The 17,477-nt window shown below is 38.2% G+C and overlaps 1 protein-coding gene across 3 annotated transcripts in view; it reads right to left on the bottom strand.

Moving 5' to 3' along the window:
• Nucleotides 1-17,477, bottom strand: part of TMTC2 (transmembrane O-mannosyltransferase targeting cadherins 2) — a 257,207-nt gene that overhangs the window by 66,339 nt on the left and 173,391 nt on the right. For all 3 annotated transcript variants that reach the window (XM_065041667.1, XM_065041662.1, XM_065041652.1), the window contains exons 5-7: nucleotides 8,077-8,162; nucleotides 7,029-7,213; nucleotides 5,272-5,350 (exon numbers count right to left, since the gene is read on the bottom strand). In XM_065041667.1, coding sequence (XP_064897739.1) covers nucleotides 5,272-5,350; nucleotides 7,029-7,213; nucleotides 8,077-8,162 — 350 coding nt within the window. The remainder of the gene's footprint in view (nucleotides 1-5,271; nucleotides 5,351-7,028; nucleotides 7,214-8,076; nucleotides 8,163-17,477) is intronic.

Raw genomic sequence — 17,477 nt, 5'->3', positions numbered from 1 at the left:
TAGTTTTAGATTTTTAATTTTTAGCTGTTTGGTGTTCTTTTAAGAAAAAAAAAATATTGAAAAGGCTTTACTTCTTGGCACAAAGCCAGAGAAACATATGGTTTCCTTAGCTGAGTTGTTGTACACCTGGCAAAATAAATCCAGCAACAGGAGACCAAAATCTACCCTGCAAATTTTCATATGTACAAACTTAGAACATCTGATGCTGGTCTTCTGGTCCTGCCTTTTGTAGTGTGAATAAAATGCAAAGTCAAATGGATGGGTTGCTTCTTGAGGCCCTTGCTTCTTTTTCCTCTAAGAGGAAAGTAACTCAGAGTTTTAAAGGATGAGAGTCAGCGGCAAGGCTGGCACACTGGAAGAGTCTCTGGGCCTGTCAGAGCAAAAAGCCAGTAGAAGCAAGGGCAGGAAAAGAAGTGTAACACAAACAGGGAAAGCAGGTGGTGTAAAGGCTTAACGCTGATGGAGTGTTAATGCTACCGCAGTCTGAGTGCTGGAGTTCAAACCCTAATTCAGTTTAAACAGTTCATCTCCTGTTTATTCTCTTTCGAGTATGTCATGTATATCATACAGAGAAAAAAGCCTCCAGAAGATCTCCAATGAAATGACTGAATAACAGTCAAAAATTAGAGGAAGCACTGTTTTCTTACACCACATGCCAATATCTAATACTGAACCCAGCAGAGCTGTTGCCAGAGACTTAGAATACATCAAACTCACAATGACAACTGCAGCAGATAATATGCAAACTGTACTCTTGGATTTCATTATAAACCGTGAAGACTTTTTTCCACAGGGAAGGAGACAGGGACAGACTCTTTCTTCCTGAGCAGATGAGGAGTACTCCCCAGTTTCTCCTCCTTACTCCCCGGCAACGAGCACATGGTGAGCGGGCACAGCTCAGAATCAGGCTCATGCAGTTTCAAGCACACGAGACAGGACTGGCCTATTTCAGTTCCTCCTGTCCCCCTTTTAAATGCATAAGTAGGCAGGCAAGTTTATGTAACACTGTTTATCAAAGACAGTGTTATAGTGAAAATGTTTATAATTTTATCTTGAACATCAAAACAGGAGTAAACAATCCAGTCAGCCTTCGGGTGCCCAGTGACACCATACGAGCTCCAGAGCGGATGCACTCCTGATAATGGATGTGGTTGCCTTGTTCTCCTGTCACACCCCATGGAAGGAGGATGACGGAAGAGGTGTTTAAAATTTATCTCACCCAATCTGAGCTAGCAAGTCTAACTAGTCATCTCAGCTCCTTTTACAGCAGAAGTATTCTTTCAGGGGATTATTTGTATAATCTAAAATAGACAGCTAAATTAGATGGGTCTAATTACTCCCCAGAGGTATATTTTCCTTTCCACACTATTCCACTATTTCCACACATCTAACTTTACACTATTACAGGTAAGAGACTAACCTAACTAACTGCAGTCACATACACTCATGCAGACAAATTCAGGACAGCTTTAAACTAATCCATCTGAGTCTTGCTGTTAATAGAGCTGCACTGCATTCAGGTCACTACCCGACACTTCATGCGGCCTCTTGAATGGCCTTTGCAGCACAGCCAACAAGCTGCACCTCAACAACTAGCGCAAAGCAAGTTCTGGTTTCCCTGCCATGAATACCATCACAAAAGCAACCAAAATACACATATATAGAATCATAGATTAATTTGGGTTGGAAGGGACCTTCCAAGGTCATCTAGTCCATCTAGCAGGGACATCTTCAGCTAGATCAGGTTGCTCAAAGCCCCGTCCAGCCTGGCCTTGAATGTCTCCAGGGATGGGGCATCTACCGCCTCTCCGAGCAACTTGTTCCAGTATTTTAACACCCTCATTGTAAAAAAATTCTTCTCCATGTAGCCTGAATTTCCCCTCTTCTAGTTTAAAGCTGTTACTCCTTGTCCTCTCATAACACACCCTTCTAAAAAGTCTGTCCTCATCCTTTTTATAAAGGCTGCAATATGCTACATTATAATAGCCTGTTGCTCTTCGCAACAGGCTGAAGGGGGCTATGGTAATCTTAGTTGACCCTAACTTGCTGTGCCACTAGGACATCCGCGAAGTGCCGGCAGCTGCCTAAAGGGAAGAGAAGCCAGAGTCTGGGCTAAGATGTGGAGGGAGGAAATGCAGCAGCAGCCAAGCCTGGGCAAAGGACTGAGCAGGTCTTTGTGTCCTCCATCGCTTTGTGAGTTAATAAATGCAAATCCCAGGAACAGAGTGAACTTGGACATTGTGGACTGTGCTTATAAAGGAAGCTAAGAAAGGCTTCCTGAACTTAAAAAAGTAACCAATTGGCAAAAAAAAAAGTAAAAAATAGAGAATCTCACAGGTCATAGTGGTTCTAAAGGGACCATCTATTCACGGGGGGGAAAAAAAAAGGGTGTCACAGGCCTGCTTTTTGATGGAACAAACCATCATGCTAGAAACAGCATTTTTTTTTCCCAATTACTGTACTTTTGAGGAGCACTTTTATCAGAATTATGAAATACGTATGTGCCCTAAAGAGGGCAGTCAAACTTCAGAGGGTTTTCTGGAGCGCTGCAGTACTTGAGCAATCACTATAGGACACTGATGTAAAGCAGAGGCTTAGTTCATAGAGTGGTGACTGTTGATAACTCCACCAAATTTATCAGCAAGTGCTGATAAATAAAACTGATAAAACAATAGTTGAGCTAAGACTCCTATGAACAAAAGCACAGACAATAATCAACTTGTGCATTTTAGGGATTTTAGCCTTTTGCATTAATCTGATAAAGCTTAGTATTCAGAGGAAATAACTCTTCATTGAACTGTATGACTGTTAAGGAAGCATTTATACTAGTGTATATACTATACTATATACAATTATCCAATTGACATTGGATACTTTGTCACTGTGTCAAGAGAAGTACTCAATTTAGCATTTACAGGGATTTGCAAACACGTAGCATCAGTCACAACCAGAATTTTAGAATCTTTTTTCCTATGCCCAAGTACTTGCAAGGAGCTAATAAAAGATGCCTTTCCTAAATAAGTAGAGTGAGTAGTGCCTCCCTTCATCAACTGTGTCAAACCAATTGGTATCAACCAATACACTCCCTTTTATTTTAGTCACTGGGAGGGGGGAAAAAAGCCACAAAACCCCTCATGCTTCCTGTTGATCCTAACTGTTTCTACATGGATTTTTAATTGCTCTACTTCAAAGAACTCTAAAGGAATTTTACACCCTTTTCTGTCTGACATAGGAGCTCAAGGAGCCTACTGGGCCAGACACTGATGTTGCTTAGCAAAACATATGCTCTTTCAGAGAAAATTCCACTTAAAAGCATCTCTGGAACAATCAAGAACCTATCCTCTTGTCTATAGATCTGAATACTATAAATAACTCATATCTACTTTCTTTTATTTGTTTAATGTATTCTGTATAAAAATGAGATGAAGAACATAAGAAGCTGAAGTTAAAGTTTAAAAATAAAATAGCACCTCAGCTAAATTCATTTTTCTTGCAGTACTCAAGGGACTCTGCTAAAATTCTGAAGAACAGATAGGCTGGTCCTGGAAGAAGAATTCTCTCACTGTAGATGTCTAACTAATAGTATATCAGCTTGGAAATGAGTTTTTGGCACACTCTGAAAAAAATCCAGACATCTCTGTGGGTCTGTTTGGACATCTTGTTGGTTTACAAGGAAATTTAACAGAGAAGAGCCACACTAAATTTTCTGTTATAATCAATCTCACTCCATTTTCTATACAGTAAATACAAGTTCTTCTTAGTTTCAAATATGACTAAATGGGAGATTGAAAAAACCTGTATGAACTGCACATGAGGTCTCCAAGATAGCAGATGAGAGATTGTGGAGGCGAAGAAAAACACCATGCATTCTATATAGAATCATAGAATATTATGGGTTGGAAGGGCCCTCTAGGAGCATCTAGTTCCATCCCTTCCACACTATGGGAAGGGACACTTTCCACTAGACCAAGTTACTTAAAGCCCCGTCCAACCTAGCCTTGAACATTTCCAGGGATGGGGCATCCACAACTTCTCTGGGCAACCCGCTCCAGTGCCTCACCACCCTCACAGTGAAGAATTTCTTCTTTATATCTGATCTAAATCCATCCTCTCTCAGTTTAAAGCCATTACCCCTTGTCCTACCACTCCATGCCCTTGTAAAATGTCCCTTTCCAGCTTTCTTCTAGGTCCCCCTGGAAGGCTGCTAAAAGGCTCCCCAGAGCCTTTTCTTCTCCAGTCTGAACAACCCCAACTCTCTCAGCCCATCTGCATGGGAGAGGTGCTCCAGCTCTCTGATCATCTTCATGGTCCTCTGTTGACTTGCTCCAACAGGTCCATGTCCCTCTTATGTTAGGGGCCCCAAGAGCTTAGTGGAGTACTCCAGGTGGGGTCTCACAACAGTGGAGTAGAGGAAAAGAGTCACCTATGCCAACCTGCTGATCACCCTTCTTTGACACAGTCCAGGATACAGTTGGCCTTCTGGGATGCAAGCACACGTTGCCAGTTTATGTTCAGCTTCTCATCAACTAACACCTCCAAATCCTTCTCCTCAGGGCTGCTCTCAATCCATTCTCCGCCCAGCCTGTGTTGTGCTTGGGATTGCTCTGACCCATGCACAGGACCTTGCACTTGGCTTTGCTGAGCTTCATGAGGTCGGCCTACCTCTCAAGCCTGTCTAGGTTCCTCTGCATGGCAACCCTTTGTTCCAGCATGTTGACCACAGCACGCAGCTTGGTGTCGTCAGCAAAGTTGCTGAGCATGCACTCAGTCCCACTGTCCATGTCTCCCACAAAGATGTTAAACAGCCCCAGTCCCAAAACTGATCCCTGAGGAACACCACTCACCAATGATCTCCACTTGGACATCGAGCCACTGATCACAACTCTTTGAGTGTGACCATCCAGCTAATTCTTATTCACTGAGTGGTCCATCCGTTGAATCCATGTCTCTCCAATTTAGAGACAAGGATGTAACGCGGGACAGTGTTAAATGCTTTGCACAAGTCCAGGCAGATGACGCAGATGTGCTACACAGACACTCTTGGAGATATCGAGTAACATTTCTAACAGTTTCATAATTTATTGTGCATTATCCAGTATTTCAGTTGCTGGCATTTAAGCTCTGAACCTGGTTTGGCTTGTGTCTACTGAAGCCAACTACTTTTGGTTTTATTAGCCAATTCATTTGAGCACCAGTTGCCTGGCTAAGCGCTTTTGTTTCGTCCTGCCTGGCTCCTCAAGTATCTTTCTGAAGCACTAACAATGCACTCACCCATCATGTTGTATAAGCTCTGTGGTGCAAACTGTCTTGGCATTTTCTGTATTGCTTCTTTGTAAACTGTAAGGGCATCCTGAAAAGCAACACACAAGTGGGACAAATCATTAATAAAGCACCAATTTCAAAAGCACTCTTTCACATAAAAAGTAAAACCAAACTATCCTCCTTCCCCAAATTAAAGGTGCAGAGAGAAAGAAAACACATCGACATCATAAATATCACAGAATGTTCATATTTCTCATTTACAAAAGTTTTGCCAAATTCAGTGAAGCTTACTGACAAGACAAAAAATTAGTTAGAATATTGCAACTCTTTTTCCAGGTGGAAGTAAAAGGGACAATTTTTATAACCTTATGAGTCACTGAGTGGTTTAAACGTATGTAAAATTCTACAGGCTGTCAGAGAATATGGAGTAATATCAAACTGCAGACAAAGGACTTTCTGATGACTAAGCTACAGTAAATGTCCTAACAATAAAGACATCGTCTACTGCCAAGTAATAACAAAATATAGTCCTCACAACTGAAGGCTGCTCCACAGAAAGAATGAGATGGACTATAGTGTCAAGAATGCCAAAATTGGATTCCCTTCACAAATGTGCTGTGCCTTGAATTACTTGATCACACATTTATAATTTGTTTAGCACTTAGAATGATTGCTGTTCAGTCTGTTAGCTCTACATCACTTTCTACATTACCCCATCGAATAGTCACAGCTTGTGAAGGCTGAAATACGCTAGAAAAAAATCTAAGTGTATGATCAAATCAAGGCTGGGTCAGACTGCAATGACCACCAGGCAGAAATCTGATGGTTCATATTCTTAAAATCCCTTGCACCTCCCAGATATTGCACTCCAACTCTACGTTCCATCAGCCATGCAGACAACATGCTGCTGTTCTCTTAACTTCATGGAGGTATTAGGTGTTTGTATCTGTGTTTTAACCACTTAGTAACTGTCATCTGGCAGAGCTGGATTCAGGAGACAGATGTCAGAGAATATGTAGAGCTTGTGCATGCCTAATCTTAAACAGCTGAGGTAACTGTCACGGTCTGGAAGAGTTATATGGACCAAAACCATGCATAGCTCCTGTTCTGAAGTATGCCTGGCAATGCAAAGTAGGAATGACTTTCATGCAAATACTGCTAAAGGTCAATACTTCAGTAAATGTCCAATTTCAATAATTTCAGCAGGGAAAACGGAGAGGACAAGTAAATGAGATGGGAACGGGTTGGGTGCGGTGTATGGTTAAATTAAAAATATCCAACGCACTTTAGCACTTAGGTCAAGTTATCAGAAAATAGCACGTAATGGGATGTTTTTAATCACTGAAGTTTTGAATTGTTCTAACTGGGAGACTGAAAAGCAAACCTAATTGCATTTTTTCAACTAAAGATGGACTTACTCTATTTTTAATTAAAAAGTCAGTATGCTTTAGGTTGGCTGGTCTGTAATCAGGATATATCTTTTGCATACCAGCCATGGGGACAAAGCCAAAAAGAATAATTAACACATATCAGATGTCACTATTACTAATGTGGACTCTGACACCAGAACATCACACTCCTAATCAACATCACCACACTTACTGCTGTTGAGAATAAATATGCTCTGTAGGGAATGCTAATCTTGATTTGGTGAAATTCAAGCAATTTGTGCCCGTCACATAGTTTAAAAGTCTGTATGGAAGCAATACATAATATTTATGTATGAAGGTTTTATCATGAAATTGTAGACAAACCTAGAGTCTTACCTCATAGTGTCCTTGTTCATGAAAAAGTTTTCCTAAGTTATAAAGACAGCTAGTAACAGAGCTTTTATGAGCATGAGGATCTTTCAAATTTTCATCAGGGATCTCTGAACACTTCAGGAAAGTCCTCCTGGCTTCCTCTGTCTTCCCTTGGTTCATCAGGATGATGCCAGTATTTAAATAGGCAGCTGTGAAGACGGAAAAATGTTATCTTTTAGTGGGGTTCCATTATGTTTTATCTAATCTTTGTTTTATTTCAAAGTAACATCTGAAAGAGATCCCATGGTTATCTAATTTGGCTTTTGTATAACATAGATCAATCACTGATGTGAAGAGGAACGTATAAGAGGTAAAAGTTCAGAGACAAGGAAAGGAGACAATGGCCATAAAGACTCAGGAATGAAGGAAGGAAGGGAACACTGGTTAGGCAGCATGCTCCACTTTTGTTCCTCTTATTATTATAGGACTGTATCAAGCATATAGCATCATTGCTTGAAATGTTACAAAAATATATGCATATGTTTATACATATACACCTGTACATGTATACATATATAAGATTTAATATCTAAGCAAAAAAAAAGTAAACAATCTTAAAAAAAAAAAATGCACTTAATTTTGGAACCAATCACTGGCAACATCCTATGGATTATTTCCCATTTCCCTCAGGCAAGAAAGAAAAAATGAAAGGACTTTGTACTGCTCACTCACACAACATACCATAAAAATCAGGGACTGGTTCTAAGAAACAGAAAACAGGAGCCTGAAAATTGGGCAGTAGCACCTAAGGCTCACCACCTCAGCTCAGAAGCGTTTTAGGTTCTAACAGTGCTGCCCAGTGTTAACTCATTATCTCCTTCCTCCCTGCACCATATTAAATGTAGTTATTAGCTAATAAATACTTGCAGACAACTGAAAAGTGTGCAATTTCACGTTTTGCTTTCCAAAAGAATAACTTCTGGAAAAAAGGAAAGTGTTATTTAAGAATAGGAAGATTTCCTTAAAAAGAAATAGTTAATATTATGCAAATTTGTATAATTGAAATACTTACAAGCTAGTGTGGGTCTGCTACCAATTGCCAGTTTATAGTAATGCAATGCCTCTGAAAACCTGCTGTTTTCCTGAAGTAGTAATCCTCTGCATAAGGAAAAAAAAAATAGAGAGAGAGGGAGGTTACTGCAAAGAGTAACTTCAAAATAGATGTTGAAAACAAGCTAAGATAACAGAGAAAAACATGCTGACTGATATTTCAGAGATATAACAACTCTGCATATTACTAACAATTCAATGCAAAAAATATTTTGTCTGAAGACAGGATTAATTCATAGACATCAGGTGCATCCATATGGCTTTAACAGATGTTAAATGCAATAGTTTTGGCTCCCTTGGAAACCAGGAGATTCATTTACTCATTTGAGAAAGGGGTAGACTCTCAGGCTTTTTAAAGTGGATGGAGTATGGCGGAGATATTTGTAACTAAGGCATTCGTGTTTAGCCTGTTTTCTTGACTTGAAATAAGCAGATACTTTCAAATGTATAGTAAAGTTTAACTCCTTAACACTTCACATGTATTACCTTAAAAAATTGAACAATTTCACTAGATTATTCACTGTATGGCTAAGCACCTACATCAGTTCAATTTTTTCCCTGTCTTCTTTCTACTCTGAACAAATTCGTAACTGAAGAGGTATCGTAAATGATACCGAATAGTTCCAGTTCTTAGTTTCATAATCCATGAGCTTTAACTAAAGCTTTTAAGACAAGCATCCTTGTGAATTGCAAGTGACACCAGTCAGCCACAAATTTATGAGAAATTAGTGGTCTGGATACTGTTAACAATTGTATGCTTAAATGAATGCTCAAAGCTTTACATGGTTTTAGGAGACTGAACAAAGCATATGCAAATATATTAAAATCACCAAGATTTAAAAATCCTTAAAAATTATTAATTTTAAAGTGTAGACTCAGCCCTCACTAACCAGGGGCAGATGTCCCTCTCCATACACCTCAAAGTATCCATGAGAAAAATAAATGTAGCCATTTCTTCTAGGTGGGAGGGTTGTCATATCTATTTGTAGCTTCCCTAACCTACAGCAATTTTCTCTTCTTCCTCTATGCTTTATCTGCCGATAGCTATTCAAACTGCAAAGAGGTTGGAGTTTTCCATCTCCAGTCTCTAATCAGAGAAGATCTTTTTCCCTCCAAAAATCTAAGGAAAACTTTTTGAACAAAACAAGTAGTCCTTTGGGGAAGAGAAGCATAGGGCAGCTAGCTAAAGATGTAACCACCATCTATGTCATTTGCCTCCTATCACTGGGTTAGGATTTAACAGAATGGAGGAAGATATCTTTTATTTTCCCCTATACAATCTATCAGCACTATGTGGTCACACATTCCAAACTGTCTCTCAGTTAACTTTGGATTAGGAGTAAACGACTTTTAATATTTACAGAACTTACAGTTAGTTGTTACTTGCAGTAATGTGAGCAATAGGGAATAACATTCAGAATACTTTTTGGCACGGCACCAAGGTTTTTAACTACTGTCAAGTGTCTTGCAGGTGGCAGGAGTTATGATCATTAGAATAGTAATAACATTTTCTACATTTTCTAGAACCTGAATTTTGTATATTCTAAACATTTTTATAGAACGCAATTACTCCGAAGAAAATAATTATTATTATTATTGTATTTTGATACAGTTTTCTGTTGATAGTAGTAGAATTAAATAAATAAATGAGTTGCATCGTCTGGCATTTAAATCTGCTTCTTATTTTAAAATGAAACAAAACAAACCCCAAACATTTTTACGCACAATATTGGAACAAATTTATCAAAGAAATTCCATTATTATTTTAGTTCTGGAATAAATAATTTCACATTTTAAGAGAAGTAGTACAGTGATTAGTCAACTTGAAAAAAATAAATTACTTTGGTAAGTGTATGACATCTGTGCTTTTTGGATTAAAATAACTTTTATTTGTAATTACTACCAAATTAATCTTCTGTGTTCATTACATGCTATAGCACTGGCACTTATGATGAATTTGGGCTTTTTCTACTCCTCTTCTAGAAGACTTTTTTTTTCTTTTAAAAGATGTTCATTTTACAGACATTCTAACTCTCAAACACATAAGTATTTTGTGTGTGCATAAATATATATATACATGAGTAAAATCAAGCTGTTCAGATGCAAGACTGAGTGCTGAATTCCAGCAAATAATTAGTGTTTTATTTTTGTTTGTTATGATGTCTGGTAGAAGAAAAAAAAATAAAAAGGATATAATCTGAAAAACCATGAAAAGGCATGAAACTGCCTCCTCTTCTCCTTGTGAAATTTGTCCTAACTGATCACTGCTTTTCCCTGTGGCTTTCGACAGTACAAAAGTTACTAGATTTACGAGTCTCTAGTTCTAGTTTCAGATTAAACAAAGTCAGGAAAAGGCTTAAAGGAAAATTTAAAAATCATATTTTTAGTTTAATAAAATTAACACTTAGTGAGGTGTGCTTCTGAGAGATAACTGGCTTGGATGTGCACCTGTGAGGGGATTAATAGATAAAAAGTTAAGAGGATGAATGTTGCATTAAACTGGCAAAGAAGTCCTGAATTTACAATTAATAGTAGAAGAGTTTTAAGCAGCAAGTCCCAGGGCTGCCTCTGAAAGTGACTAAATCCAATGATCTCGTGACCCTATAAATACCGATCCTAAAGTGAGACCCTTTTTGCCCTCCTGTATCACAGCAGGATGTGACCAGAACGTCCCTCTCATGGGGACAACACCTGAAAGAGCTGATTTAATGAAAACTCAACAATCGTCTGCTGACAATCCTGCGAGGATCTGAAGGCCTAACTTTGCACACTCCGCTGATGAAGACAGATGTCTTGAGTCTCAATGAACTGCCTGTTGAGACTGCTGCATTAAAGTAATTCACTGAACAAAGGGAAATTTTAGCAATAGGTTTACCTACACATGTAATAAGCGTATATTCACATATCCATGGATTAAAGCACGTAACTACGTGTACGATTTATGACCCTGTATGTATACGTTTTGCCCCCACGTTTACATGTGTGCTTATGTGTATATAATTTTTCTCTTTTGTAAGTATAGCGTGACCCTGCCATCATCTAATCTTTAGTTAAGTTGCTGTATTGATTATAACACATTTCACTGAATTGTATTAAATCACTTTATTAATTACTTGTTGATTAAGAGTTTTTAGAAATTGTATATTAAACTTTTGATCTACCTCAGTTGCTGCTAAACTGAAACAGTGTTATGAATCCATTCCATGACACTGGCTCTGAAAATTGTTCACCATTGTCAAGACAAATACAAAGCAAAGAGATGGGCTCAAGTGAGTAACATCTGAAGGGATCATGTCCTTCTGTACATGGCTGCAAAGAGGTCACCAGAGCAAATTCTACCAAAAGGGTCTGTTCAGCACTCAGAGTTCTTTTCAAAGAAGCTGAGAGGTTGAACTCAATTACCTTTGCAGTCTGTCAAGTTACATTAAAAGCTCTTCAACAAGCTTCAGCTGAAAGTTTCATTATATATTCTTTCCTTCGCTTTCAGAAATAGGTGAAGTATGGGTTATTTTGCCACAGAAATGCTTCCTTTTTCATAGGAGTTGAATTTGGAGTCTCTTTCACTTCAGAACAGACGTCAAAGCCAGGAGAGGAAAGTTTGGTATGTCTCCTACGTCTTATTATCACCTGCTTTAGCATTTACTATCTTTCAGCTAGAGAATTTTCATCAAACATACTCAAAATTATAGTCTAAAATCACTAAACATAAAATTCAAATGTATTTTTAAAGATACACTAAGGGCAAAATCTGAAATAAAACTTTTTGATTCCAATTCAACTAGACAATTCCAAAATGTTCTTCAAGTAAACTGACCATTGTTGTACAGAAAGAAGTTGTGCTGTCACAAGCTGCAAACTAATAGCTTCATAGTTACCGTAGTAAGCTAAGACTGCAATAAATTAGCTGACTAGCTAAAGAATAGAGGAGCATCGACAGAGGCAGATGAAGTGGGACCCACAGGCTGTAACAATGAAAGTCCATGACCTCCTTTAATTTCTTAGCATCTGTTTGTTCAGCCCCATTTTGACAGTCCCAATTCCTTCCTTCCTTCGATAACCCACTGCCCTCCAGCTGGCTGCTGGAGTTAAAGTCAGAAACTGTCACTGGCAGATGGAATCAGTGCTTCCTTGTCTACCGGCTCTCAAACCTTTTAGACAAAATTAGTTCCTTTCCACTGATCTGGAAAGCAGTAGTAACAGAGTAATGGTGAGTCTGTAAAAAACTGCAAGATTTGGCACATGCATATTTCCATCTTTTCTGTGATTAAAAATGACTAAATGTTTAGCAAAAACTTTTCTGTTTTACTAGTAATTTTACCTAACTGCACAATCAAACAGTTTAAAGTTTGTCGTGTTTATTGCTATGCTTTATTACATTGATGGTATCTTTAAAAAGTTTGGGGTGCATTTGTAAAGCTTAACAAATATACAGTTCTACTCCACGTCCTTTTAAAGGAGACTTAATTTTCATCTCCCATTGCCACATCATAACGAAGTTCCTCCTATAGCCAGGGAGTGGATCTGTTCTCGAACACGCCTTTCCCCTTCTTCAGTTACACTTCAAAATGATAACTGCTCTTAGGAGATTGCTGGCAGAAAGGAGAACGAGGGGACAGAAAGAATACAAAAGCAGCAATGCAGAGCAAAGCACTGAACGTAAGCCAGTGGCAGAGCAAAGCAATCGGCACGCGTTGAGTATGTGCCTCTCTTTTGTAGTTACAGAGACACAAAGCCTTCCTTCTTCCTTACGCAAGGATGAACAAAGGAAAGCACGCCCTTGAAATAAGGATGCTTGATACAGAAGAGTAAGCTCAAGTGATAAACTCGGCATTTTTTAATAAACTTTCTACAGTTGCTAAGAATACCAAGCTAAGTAAAGTAAAAAAGCATAAGCCCAAAATGATCCCCCCCCAAAAAACAAAACACACGACCAGTCGCTTAAAGTTTGCAGTTTCAAAATTTTTTCTCTCTCCAGTCCATTTCCCAGCTATAAGGCATATTTGAAATAAGATTATTTGAAATGTGCAGCTTCCGTTCAAGTAAAGTTTACTGCAATAACTGGAAAGTGTAAAGTCTGTCAGATGGAGGTGGCAGGGTAGAGGGGGAGGTGGCAGGAAAGTCAATGGCTTCTTTAGCCTAGTAACACAAATTCTGGGGAAGAATAAAGTTTCACTCTAGAAACACATGAGGATAACATTACTCAGAAAAGAAAAAGCTACTTAAACCATAGGACAAAAGTAAATGGTTATAAATTGACCACCAATTAATTTAGGGTTAATTAGGAAACAAGTTCTGACTATCACAGTAGCAAGATTCTGGAACAACACTGCAACAGGAATTTCTTTGCCTGCACTGCTTCTAGCTAATTTTACAGTGGGGTGTGAATGATTTCTAAAATGCAGGATATGCACCGACTGCTCGCAACAGCAGCAGACTTCACCCAGTGACTTCACAAGTGTCTCCTGTTTGTGTAACAGGAAGAAAAAAAAATGCACATCATATAGACATCATATAGATAGAATTGCTCATTTAAATATGTGCAGGAAAACATTTCCCCCAAATGAGTTCTTTGCAACCATCCTGAATTTTTAAGCTGCTTTTACCTATCTTGCTTGATCAACAACTTGAAAAATCTTACTATCTTCCTTTTGCTTTTCACCTAAAGTCATTGAATGCTAATGGCATAAAGCTCTTCACAAGGACTGAAAAGCAGTCACAAAATACAAACAGTAAGTAAACAGACTACTGTTTTTCTCAAGTTACATATTAATTTCTTCCTGGTGTAGTTCTATTGAAGCCAGCTGGTCTATTTATGAAGCAAACTCCTCAGTGACTAAAGCTGGCATAAATTGACTAAGTACAATACACAGAACCATAACTGTCATCAAGGTAAATATGTATGTTAGTGAATTATTTATAAAATTTTCAGGCCAGGCACAATATTGAAATAGTTTAATCAAATTTATTTACGGGTTGACAACAGCTAATACTGGGCGTGTTAGCTATTATATTCCAATGACTGCACTTCATCCATGCCTGAAGCTACATTTATCCCATTGATTTCAGGTGGGATTATCTACAAAGAACTATATTTACATAGATGCTACACTGGAAAACAAAGAAACAAACAGAAGAAAAGCCCCCCCCTTTTTTTTTTCCCCACACAGATCAGTCTCCAGCCACGATAAAGGATGTGCTTTGCCTAAGACAACTCTTTCACTGCTGTTTGCAAAACTAGTGGGAAGAACGACAAGTATGGATGGTACAGCAGCTCTGTACATGAAACCATTAATTCTGGTCTGTAATTAAGGCATTTTTTTTTTTTTAAGTAATGAAGACATTCAACTACTCAATCACATGAGTGCTAACCTTTTGTAAGAATCTACAACTAGGTTTAATTAACAAGAAAGCCAATCATTAAGGAACAGTACAAGCAGGGAACGTTCAATGTTTTCCAATAACATCCTCTTAGCAATATGTAAATGGAACTTAAATCCTACTTTTTTAATCAATAAGAACCTAAACATACCCAGTAGGCATTAGGATAGAATGACCATTCCCTTTGCAGAACTCACCCAGCACAGTCATCCATAACCCTATTACCAAAAAAAATTCAAAACAAAATAATCGCCCCCAAAACAATCTCTAGTCTTTCGATAGTACAGTCAAAATCCTGTCATGTTCTCTCAGTTCTAGGGCAGAGCTTTCCAAACACAAGAAAAATTGGTTTGTAAATATAGCCCTTTTCTCTGTTACTGAGTCAGTTCAGTTGGGATGACTACCAATTCAGCATTCACAGAATCATAGAATCATTTTGGTTGGAAGAGACCCTCAAGATCATCCAGTCCAGCCACTAACCTAACTCTAGCACTAAACCACATCCCTAAGAACCTCATCTATACCTCTTTTAAACACCAAGAGGAATTGTGACTCAACCACTTCCCTGGGCAGCCTGTTCCAATGCTTCACAATCTTTGAAGAAATTTTTCCTAATATCCAATCTAAACCTCTCCTGGCACAACTTGAGGCCATTTCCTCTCGTCCTACGACTTGCTACTTGTGAGAAGAGACCAACACCCTCCATGCTACAACCTCCTTTCAGGTAGTTGTAGAGAGCAATAAGGTCTCCCCTCAGCCTCCTCTTCTCCAGGCTACACAGCCCCAGTTCCCTCAGCAACTTTGCATAAGATTTGTTCCCTAGCCCCTTCACCAGCTTTGTTGCCTTCTACTGAGGCATGTAATTCAACAGTGAGACCACTTAATGTACTCAGTTAATATTACTAACAAACATACATGCTTCATACAGGCCGTACAAAGAGACCCAGAGCAGAGTTCTGCACTGCAGGACACCACTGATCACCAATGTGATCTTTAGGTGCTACCTCAAGATTACAGCAAGATTTTATCAAGACAACTTTGGTTACAGTAAGACACAAATTTCAGCCACTGTCTTTGACAGAGGAAGAACTATCTGGCAAAGCAGAGACTAATTCTGAACACGTTTGTAACAATTTGCATTCACAGCTGAGAAAAAAACCAAAACAACTCAAGTACTCAGAAGATGCAACATCCTCTTTGCTTTTTAACTCAACAACCTGCATCATGAAACTTGTGGGCTATCAAGGAAGAGAAACCATAACCTTGACTTGTTTCCTACCACGTGAAGTGGTACAGCAACTTTGTCTGGGGCAGGTTCAAACAGGTCAACATGGGTTAGTAGGTTAGGCTGCCATTAGTGCTTTTTTGTCTCTGATATAGCACAGCAAAGGAGATTTTTATGCCAGCACCCTTAAAAGCCAGAAGCAGAAGGAACACAATTTCAGGTGTTATATAGGCGAAAAAACAACAGACAAGGAAGAACTTTGCTCATATTGATTTTCTACCCAAGGATGTGGAGTTAAACTTTGCATAGAAAACACTTCTGCAATTCCAGACTTCACAAAACTAAAATTTCAGCTGCTATTGAAGACTTCACCTAACAGAAATATTAAAAAAATCCACATTTATTGAGATAATAGTCTAAGCTTACCAAAGTAAAGTTTATGGAAATTCATACTTTGAACGTATTCAAAAAAAAATTTCAATAAGAAACTTGTATGCACAGTCCTATATCACTAAAAGCAAAATGAGATGTTTCAGTAGAGAAGTAACGGAGTGGCTGTTTGGTAGAAATTTATCCTTTATAGAGCACTGTATACTCTAAAATTACAACATTTAAAGTAATTAGTACCGTTTTAAAGGAATACTCAATATTTATGTGAGAATAAGAACATTCTTAAAATTGACTGAGAAACTCAGGGTAATACAGATTACTGATACGGATGACAAAAGAATACTCTAAGCAGAGCTAGTCCTAAATATAAGAGAAATAATGTATGCAAAACTGCCTTTTGACTGATAAGCAATTTTACTTTAGGCACTAATCAGAAGCAATTTGAAACAATACAAAAAAACCCCATGAGCTTTAGGTAACAATCATAAGGCAACAAAGACTGAAAAGCCAAAACAAACTAAAAATAGTTTGTTTTTAATCCACTGAACATTGCCTCATTTGGAAAAACTACCATTTTTCTACAGCTCTGTCCCTGGTAGTTCACAGTATTAAAATACAGGTATTTCTGCGTTTGTTTAAAAAAGAAAAAGGCATAGAAAAATGTCTCAGTTTATGCTGATTTACTGCCCTATGAAATCTAGCTGAAATCATCAGTGTTACATAGTTTTGAGAAGTTGACTTTGAGATTTATTTGCAAAAATTAGCTGCAGTGCAGTCTCAAGATATCAGAGAAGATTTTCATAGGAAGCCACTTTATACGTTATTTTTGGAAGTAGGAACTACCTTATTAAAGGCATATTGTAATACATTCTCCATCTATCGTATAAAACAACAACCAGAATCTTTTCTGCACCAAAACCAATATGAAAATCTAAAACGTTTTCAAAGTTGCCAGGAATTTACCCTCCGAGTTTTTCATGAGAGTTTCAGAAAACAAGCTTCCAAACAAGAATTTGAGTCCTTAGCCTGAGCTCAAGTTTCCTAAATTCCAGGCCACAGATATTATATTCAAGACTGGCTGTGTCACAAGTCATCCTGAGTTATAAACTATGAATAAGTTTCACTTACCGTTATTTGGACCTGAGAAAACATCAACAGAACAAACCCATGTTAACCCGTATCTGAAGGACTGATGAACAACAAATCTAGTATTAATGTCAGCAAGAGCTTTTGGGCCTTTGTTTGGTTGGTTTTGTTTGTTTGTTTGTTTTGTGGTTTTGTTGTGGTTTTTGTTTGTTTGTTTGTTTGGTTTCCCCCCTCTCGTTTAAATAATTAAAATAATTCTGCTGGTATCTAAAAGTTTAGGAATT

The sequence above is a fragment of the Columba livia genome, chromosome 1, assembly GCF_036013475.1.
Source record: "Columba livia isolate bColLiv1 breed racing homer chromosome 1, bColLiv1.pat.W.v2, whole genome shotgun sequence".
Classification (NCBI taxonomy): Eukaryota; Metazoa; Chordata; class Aves; order Columbiformes; family Columbidae; genus Columba; species Columba livia.
Note: the sequence above shows the minus strand (reverse complement) of the source record. Positions and strands in the feature narration are given on the sequence as shown.